The sequence below is a fragment of the Hibiscus syriacus genome, unplaced genomic scaffold, assembly GCF_006381635.1.
Source record: "Hibiscus syriacus cultivar Baekdansim isolate YM2019G1 unplaced genomic scaffold, ASM638163v2 tig00112503_pilon, whole genome shotgun sequence".
Classification (NCBI taxonomy): Eukaryota; Viridiplantae; Streptophyta; class Magnoliopsida; order Malvales; family Malvaceae; genus Hibiscus; species Hibiscus syriacus.
Genome location: NW_024063349.1, coordinates 401,781 through 410,287, shown reverse-complemented (window position 1 = coordinate 410,287; position 8,507 = coordinate 401,781). Strand labels below are relative to the sequence as shown.

The following is an 8,507-nucleotide window of genomic DNA, read 5'->3' as shown; positions in this document are numbered from 1 at the left end:
TGGAAAATATGGCATTCTCAGTAATCATATTTTATGAATTAATTTGATGGCAACCTTTTATTTATTTATTTATTTTAATCTCCTTTGTCTTTCCTTATAAATCTTGTCATTTGGTTATGGTTGGTGATAGTGGGATTAGCTCCCATGGAGTTTCTTTGAAGGCATTGTAATTGTATTGTTTGTTTGTTAGGCCTTTTTGTATACTGGTTAGAGACTGAAAGCTGCTTTCATGAACCATTTGTTCTTTTCTCTATATTTATGTGTTCTAATTCACCCTTCCATTGTTGCTTCTCAGCCTGCAGTTTCATTGAATTATTTGCAGGTGGTGTGGGTTAGGTGGCCATTTGTGGGGTTTGAACTTCAAATCAGAGTACGTATATTTTGCCCTTTCATCACTTTGATTCAACTCTACGGGAATACCGAATCATGCAGACGCCTAAAGCAAGGTAAGATCTTCGTTCACCAATGTGTTATAGCATTCTAATGATTTGTTTTGCCCCCTTAAAGTAGGATGTTTATTGTACTTGATGTCCTTGAATCCTTCATCAGTCTTAAATTTTCCTTGAAAAGAAAAAGAAAAAAGTATTGTTCTTGATGAATTGATGTTAGCTATAAATGATTGTCTCCTAATTTTAGATGTTTTACATGTTGCCTGCTTATATGGTTTCGGATATATTTAAAGGGTGGGACATCGGCTTCATGGTAGTGGTTGGCTGTAAAATCTTGGAGTTGTTGGTAGTCTATCAAGGATGTCCCACCGGATGTGCAATATATGATTTAACCTGTCGACGAGTTCCGATAGTAGTTACTTCGTCTCGGAAGAACCGAATATATGATGCAATTGTTTTCTTTAGTCATGTGTTGCATCTTTTAGAGTCATCATCTATAAGGTTTATTGACGTTCTTGTTGTTTTGGACAGTAGAACAAGCTCTGCAGAAGCGCCTCAGAGAAAATCTCCTGCAACACCTCGGACTGCTTGTCAACTGAAGATACCAAGATCTGATACGGACACAGCGTCTTCACCAAATACTAAAAGTAGGACACCCAAAGATAGAAGTCCAAAGGTTGCTGAGCGCAGAGTATTGAGAAGCCCAGTACCTGAGGTATTTCTTCGTCACTTCGAAAGTAGATTGTTTTTATGTAAGTCTAGGATGATGCAACGGAAATGATGATATTTGGATTCATTGTAAATTGCGATATTGCAGGTTTTTTTTTCTGTTAACTTATAGTTATTACCATTTACATAATGTCTGCACTTGTCTTGTGAGTTTTAGAAGAAGCAACCAAACAGAGTGACTGAACTGGAGTCGCAACTCACTCAACTTCAAGAGGATTTAAAAAAGACGAAAGACCAACTGACTGCTTCCGAGTCATGGAAGAGGCGAGCCATGCAAGAGGCTGATGAGGCCAAGAAGCAGCAGTCAGCAATGTCAGCCAAGCTCCAAGAAACCGAAAAGCAATTGCAGGAAATTTCTGCCTCTGAGGATGACCGTGTGCAAGAACTCCGTAAAATTTCTCAAGAACGAGATCGAGCATGGCAATCTGAACTTGAGGCTGTCCAGAAACAGCACTCAATGGATTCTGCTGCCTTGGCTTCTGCCATGAATGAAATTCAAAAGCTTAAAGCTCTGCTGGAAAAGACATATGAATCTGAGGCTGTTCAAATTAAGCACACTGAATCCGCACATGCTGAGATTCAGAACATGAGGATCGAACTAACCAAAACTCTCTCCTTGGTTGAAAAACTTAAGTCTGAGCTCGCTGATTGCAGAGAATCTGAGTCCAATGCTCTTGAAGTTGTTCGAAAAACTCAAACACAACTCGAAGCAGCAAATAAAACCGTCGCAATGCTGCGCTCTGAAGGGACTAAAGAAACTGAAGCTCACAATACATTAACGCTGAAATTAGAGCAATCAGAAGCTAGAGTTAAGTCACTGGAGGGACTTGTGAACAAGCTCCAGTCTGAATTGATTGGTAATAGCAGCAAAAGTTTTGAGGATCCCCAAGACGATAAACTACAGCAGAATGTAGAAAATGAGGACAAACCAAAGCTTAACACGGAGCTTAATCTTGCAAAACTTGAAGTGAGTCAATTGAGATCAGCACTAGATGCAGCTGAGCTTAGGTACCATGAAGAATATATTCGTAGCACACTGCAAATTAGAGGTGCATATGAACAAGTGGAGCGCTTAAAAGCGCAATCATGCCAGAAGGAAGCAGAACTGGAGGAAGAATTAAAGAAAATGAAAGCTGATGTTGACGAACTGAGAGGTAACTTAATGGATAAGGAGACTGAAAAGCAGAGTTTCTGAAGAAAACAAGGGGCTGAATTTGAAGATTGAGAAAAACCAGTCTGGCCAAAGAGAATCAGAGCTTGCAATAGAGCTGAAGAAATTAGAGGCAGATTTGACAGAACTAAAAGCAAATTTGATAGCCAAGGAAACAGAATTGCAGGTCATAACTAAGCAAAATGAGATGCTCGAAATGGAAATTAAGAAAATGGAAACGGATAGCAATAAAGTTGGTGAAGAGTCTGTTGCGTTGTTAGAAGCAGCACGGACTGCAGAGCGAGAGGCGCTGATGAAACTTGGCTATTTAACTGAGGAAGCAGATAAGAGTAGCCGAAGAGCATCACGGGCGACCGAGCAGCTCGATGCAGCACAAGAAGCAAATACCGAAATGGAAGCCGAGTTGCGGAGACTGAAGGTGCAGTTAGATCAATGGAGAAAGGCAGCTGAGGCAGCTACTGCCATGCTTTCGACTGGGAACAGCGGGAAACATTCGGACAGGACAAAATCTCTCGATAGAAACAATAACCCCAGAACTGGTTTGCCGAACTTGGAAGAAATGGATGACGACGATTCGCCCAAGAAAAAGAATGGAAACATGCTGAAAAAGATTGGCGTGTTATGGAAGAAAGGCCAGAAGTAATAGCAAATGAACGACAGGTTTCTATGCTGCATCTATTTCTGGTCTAAAACATAGAATGATTTAGGATGTTTTTCAGTTTATTGAAAAGTTTAGCTTAATTTTGGTCTTAACATGTCTGGTAGGGAGTGATTCTGATCATGGTTTCAATGCCATAGAAACCTGCTAAAAGGCTGATTCCTGTAAGAATATTTTTTCTGAGAAAACTTGCCCATATTGTTCAATTCTGATTCACCCAACATATCTGGTAGATTCGGATCTAAAACTTGCCCTGGAGTACCTATGGCTATCAATCTTATTATAAGAAACAATATGATTGTCTTGATTCAAACACCAACTCGGATACTATACTAGATCCTATTGTAAAACATGGGAAATGGTCGAGACAAATAAAAAAACAAAATATCGGTTCTTGTAACAAATAATGTTTTAGGTGTTTGGAAATGAAGAGAATTCAAGCAGCAAGTTTAGCAGATTCATGCTCCACAGCAATCTTCAAGAAGCTGCCTTCTTCCAACACCATTTGAACTGGCAAGAACCCCATCCCGTTCGCCATAGCAAGCATCATTCGCTTTGTCTCCGACTTGAACTCCTCCAAATCCACCGTCCCGTTCGAGTCATGATCGAACTGCACAAACAGTGACTCGTAAACATGAGCCAGCTCATTCGGGTCCATCTTAACGTCGATGCCGAAATGAGTCTCAAACACCCTCAAGCTCTGCAATTCCTTCAACAGCTCCGCGTAAGACAGTAGCCCGTCATGGTCGGCGTCCAGGTGAGCGAACCGGTTCAGTATTGTGACATTGAACGCTTCTTCATCTTCGACGAAGCTAACGATGGTGGCACTGTCCAACACTACCACACTCATACTTTCAGTTGGCTTCCAAAAATGAGAATACAGAGAAAATGGTTTAGGAGTTTATTGATTGGAAAGGCTGGATATGAAGCACTATTTATAGTTGAGATCCATCGGCCATCCACTTCTTGTTTGAAGGAACCTTAGTCCAAATATGACGGCAAGTACCGTGTAGCCAGTTGAATTCTATTGCCACGGTTTCATTTTTGTTTGGGTTTTAAATTGTGCTTGTGTATGAAAGCATGGGTTTTGTTTTGTACAAAGATTTGGTATTGCCTTTCCGTTTCAACCGTCCAGTGGGCTGAAAGCGTGTAGAAAGAATCAATAGGGAGAGAAGGGGAATATTCTTCAAAAGGAACCCAAATTTAGGTACATTTCAATTTTAATCTCGAATATTTTTTAATAGAATGCGGTGATTAGAATCTAATATCTATTGAATTTTTTTAATATATTGACAATGGGTATACATCTTGCAGGCGTTGTTGCTTGAACTTGAAATCTAAAAGAATCAATACTTTTTTTATCACTGAGATCAAATTAATGTGTTATTTTATAAAAACTTATTAAAAATTAATTTTAACTTAAAATTTTATTACTCAGCTATAAAGAATCAATGGGCTTTGCATTGTAATATTTAAGAATTCTAATAGAGTAGAGAAAACAAAATGGTCAAATATTCAAAGAAAGCGAGCCTTTGTTTAACCCAAAAGTCAAAGGATCTAATACTTGAGGTCTAAACTTCGATTATAGCAAATATAGTTAAAGCAATTGGTTAGTCAAAAACAATGAGACCCATAGATCAGATTCCTACCAAATAATGTCCAAACACGATTGTGATATAATTATTGGTAAATTAGAACAGAAAGTATTTCCATAATTTGTAGAAATCATAAATTTTATCGATTTCTTTTTCCAATCAAATTAAGTACATGTTTCATTGCAGTAATCTATTTTTTATTAGTCGCAGCTTCTTCATATCCTATAGGTTTCATCACAGCAACATTTTTTAATATGACCTTCTTGGTATGGTCCTTTATTGCTAAACTCTGGCTATGTTATTTTACATATAGTATTAGTCTGAAACTGACTGGTGTGTCATATACTTGTAATTGATAGTGTATATGCGGTCAACATGGCATGTTTGGAAGCATGAACTGGATGAGAGTAACCCTTTCATTATGATTCTGGAGATATTGTTTTTGCATCCCCTAGTTTGTCACTTTGTCGAGTTTCAGTTGCATCTGTATATGTGGAGATATTGTTTTAATATATGCGTGCACACCACGTAAAAACACAATTCAAAAGAAAAAGCTTTTCCTCCCAAAATAAAAATATATGATTTTTTTCATCCCATGCATGTCAACCCTGTTTTCATTATCCAACAACCTAAGAAGTGTTTTAGTATGTCTATTGGGATGTAGCCAAAAAATTGAAGTAGTGAAATCTCATTTATGATGTCAACCCCTGCTCCATGCAGTAAGACATAAAATTATAAGGTCTTGTAGTCGTTAAGGCCAGTGAGGACTCCAATGATGGCGACATCAAGGAAAAAGTGTGGTTTCATGAAGGAAAGCTTGTTTTGGGAACTGGATTGTGTCCTGGAACGGTGAAAGTAAGCATAAGCTATTGGGAGAATGATGATGGGCCAAACACCAATCTCAAGCCAAATCGAGAACCAGACTCGTTTCCCATCATGGATGAAGTAGAGGCGCATCATAATTCGCACATTTGACCATAGAAGGGATCATGTAGTTTATTATTAGCAGAGCTTTTCTCATAGTGATAGTGCTTGACTCAGGTTCCTTGCCGAATTGATCTTTCATGGTTGTGCGGTTGATCCGATCGAGTATTCGTCAACGAAGTGCGACAACTTTCAAAGTCTAGAACAACTCACGACCGCTATCACCCCATCGCAAAAAAGCAAGATTGATAGCTTTACGAGAAAGCAGAATACTCCTATTGCTATGACCAAATCAAATACAACGAGTGCTTGGTCATTCCCAAGAAGTCGAACAACTCAAGAAGTACGATCCGGTCACATTCGTAGAAGGCAGGCGCCACCATGGGAAACACACCACCATAGTCGAGCAAGCTGGTCTGAGGCTGATTCAATTTAATAAATATGACCTTGCATCATTCTATGGAGCAAGGAAGTTATCTCCCCCTTCACCTACAAAAAAGGAAAGATTGAGAGCTACTAACAGAAATAAGAACAAGGAGAGTACCAGAAAGAGAGAGCTCGTGCGACACCAGTAGAACGACCTTCGACTTCACATCAGCGATATGTGGAGTTCGTTTCTCAATAAAAATGTTCCGATCACACGAATCGAAGCGACTCTCATGAAGAAGGCAATAATGAAACATAAAGCATTAAGAGAAGAGCCAAAAGTCAGTGGTTCTGTAAGTGGTGGTGGTCCCAGCCAACGACGACGTGCTTTTCCATCATTTTCTTCTCTTCGGTCTAGGAGATTGGCTCTATAAGCAGCGGCGGATGTACCTGGGATTTAAGGCGTGGGCACCTACCTCCCTGAAATCCGAATTCTTTTATATTAAATATTTATTTTATTGTTGATATCTACTTTGAAATTTTATTTGTATCTATTTCATAAGAAAAAAATTCTGTTATTAATATATATATATATATATATATATATATATATGTCCACCCTAAAAAATATTAATCAGTCACTTCATATAAAAGGCGTTTGGTGGAAAAACTAAAGTGTTGAGACAGAAATTAAAAATGCAAGTTTGTTGTTGAGCTTGGAGAGTGAAGTCAAGCCATAAGAATAACATGAGAGAGATGGAGCTGTTGAAAATAAACATTTTTTGTGGTTTTTTTCCCTTGGATGGTGAAACTAAACTATGTCATAATGTTGTTAAAAGGTTAACAATGGGATGACTAAAAATATTAATGTGTAAAGTTTAATTATTAAATTGAAATTTTTTAAAGTAAAATAATCAAAATAAGGGTAAGAAGAAAGGTCAGCTATCGATCTTATTATAAGAACCAAAATAGTAGTCGTGATTCAAACACAAACTCTGATACCATATTACATCCTATTCTAAAACATGGGAATCGTCGAAACAAATGAAAAACAAAAACAAAATAAATATCAGTTCTCGTAACAAATACGAATTTATGTGTTTGGAAATGAAGAGAATTCAAGCAGCAAGTTTAGCGGATTCACGCTCCACAGCAATCTTCAAGAAGCTGCCTTCTTCCAACACCATTTGAACCGGCAAGAACCCCATCCCGTTCGCCATAGCAAGCATCATTCGCTTTGTCTCCGACTTGAACTCCTCCAAATCCACCGTCCCGTTCGAGTCATGATCGAACTGCACAAACAGGGACTCGTAAACATGAGCCAGCTCATTCGGGTCCATCTTAACGTCGATGCCGAAATGAGTCTCAAACACCCTCAGGCTCTGCAATTCCTTCAACAGCTCCGCGTAAGACAGGAGCCCGTCTTGGTCGGCGTCCAGGTGAGCGAACCGGTTCAGTATTGTGACATTGAACGCTTCTTCATCTTCGACGAAGCTAACGATGGTGGCACTGTCCAACACTTCCACACTCATCCTTTCAGCTCTTTAGTTGGCTTCCCAAGATCAAAAGTGTCTCTGAAAATTTCGGGTAGTACAAGAATGAATACAAAGGAAATGGTTTAGGAGTTTATTGATTAGAAAAGTAGGATGTTAAGCATTATTTATAGTTTAGATCCATCAGCCATCCACCTTTTGTTTCTAGGAACCTTGGTCCAATTATGAGGGCAAGTACTGTGTAGCCAGTTGAATTGTTTTGCCACGGTTTCATTTTATATAGGAAATTGGATTTGTTGTTTGGGTTTTAAATTGTGCTTGTGAATGAAAGCATGGGTTATGTTTGTATGCAACTACGAAGATTAGGTGTTGCCTTTCGGTTTGAACTGTCCAGTGGGCTCAAAACGTGTAGAAATTAAGAATGAATAGGGAAAAAAGGGGGAATATTCTTCAAAAACAAAACGTGAACCGAAGCATATGTACATTTCGATGTTAGTCTCGAATAATTTTTTTATAATAAATAATAAATATTAATTTAAAGTAAAAATTTATTTTTCAGCTATGAAGAATCAATGGGCTCTACAGTGTAATATTCAAGAAGACAATAGAGTACTAGAGAAAAACAAAATCGTTAAATATTCAAAGAAAGTCAGCCTTTCTTTAACCCAAAGTCAAAGGGTCAAAAACTTGGGGTCTAAGATCCACTTCTAACAAATACAGTTAAAGCAATTGATTAATAAAAAAATTTGATTAAGCAAACAAGGTTCTAAAATGACATTTAATTGAGCTACTGGACAAGCATACTATTAAATTAATCAAATCATCTTGGAGAAAACGCATGAAGGAATGGGATTTCATAAAAGACATCCTTGAAGACATAGGACTCCCGACCAAGCTAAGAAACAAGGAGGCATGAAAACAGCCGTGGGATACACCTTGTGAAGATTATAAGAAAATTTATATGGAGCAATAACCAGAACAGCCGTGGGATACACCTTGTGAACTGGGAAATCTTATGCAACCAACCCAAACAAGGAGGCATGGGTTTCAAAAATATGAGGACTCAGAATATGGCTTTTCTCATGAAAATCGCCTATCAAATGGTAACCAGACTGCATGTTTTAAGGGTGAAGATTCTACGTGCAAAATACAGAATCAAAAAACTGACCCCTGATTCCCTTA

General features: G+C 38.3%; 2 protein-coding genes and 1 pseudogene across 2 annotated transcripts; 1 reads left to right on the top strand and 2 right to left on the bottom strand.

Moving 5' to 3' along the window:
* Window positions 1-312: 312 nt before the first annotated feature.
* Window positions 313-3,119, top strand: LOC120180910 (annotated as a pseudogene).
* A 184-nt stretch (window positions 3,120-3,303) lies between these two features.
* Window positions 3,304-3,835, bottom strand: LOC120180915. Its single transcript, XM_039186187.1, has one exon. The coding sequence runs from the start codon at window positions 3,795-3,797 to the stop codon at window positions 3,384-3,386; it is 414 nt and encodes a 137-aa protein (XP_039042118.1). The 5' UTR covers window positions 3,798-3,835; the 3' UTR covers window positions 3,304-3,383.
* Window positions 3,836-6,859: 3,024 nt separating this feature from the next.
* LOC120180914 lies at window positions 6,860-7,410 on the bottom strand. The gene is made up of 2 exons (XM_039186186.1): window positions 6,947-7,410; window positions 6,860-6,914 (listed from the first exon to the last, which is right to left on the bottom strand). Exon 1 carries the CDS (start codon window positions 7,362-7,364, stop codon window positions 6,951-6,953), a length of 414 nt encoding a protein of 137 aa, XP_039042117.1. The 5' UTR covers window positions 7,365-7,410; the 3' UTR covers window positions 6,860-6,914; window positions 6,947-6,950.
* Between the last annotated feature and the right edge of the window lie 1,097 nt (window positions 7,411-8,507).

What these genes read in the sequence shown, in the direction of transcription:
- LOC120180914 (XM_039186186.1), bottom strand. Translation starts at nt 7,364, where the DNA reads ATGAGTGTGGAAGTGTTGGACAGTGCCACCATCGTTAGCTTCGTCGAA.
- LOC120180915 (XM_039186187.1), bottom strand. Translation starts at nt 3,797, where the DNA reads ATGAGTGTGGTAGTGTTGGACAGTGCCACCATCGTTAGCTTCGTCGAA.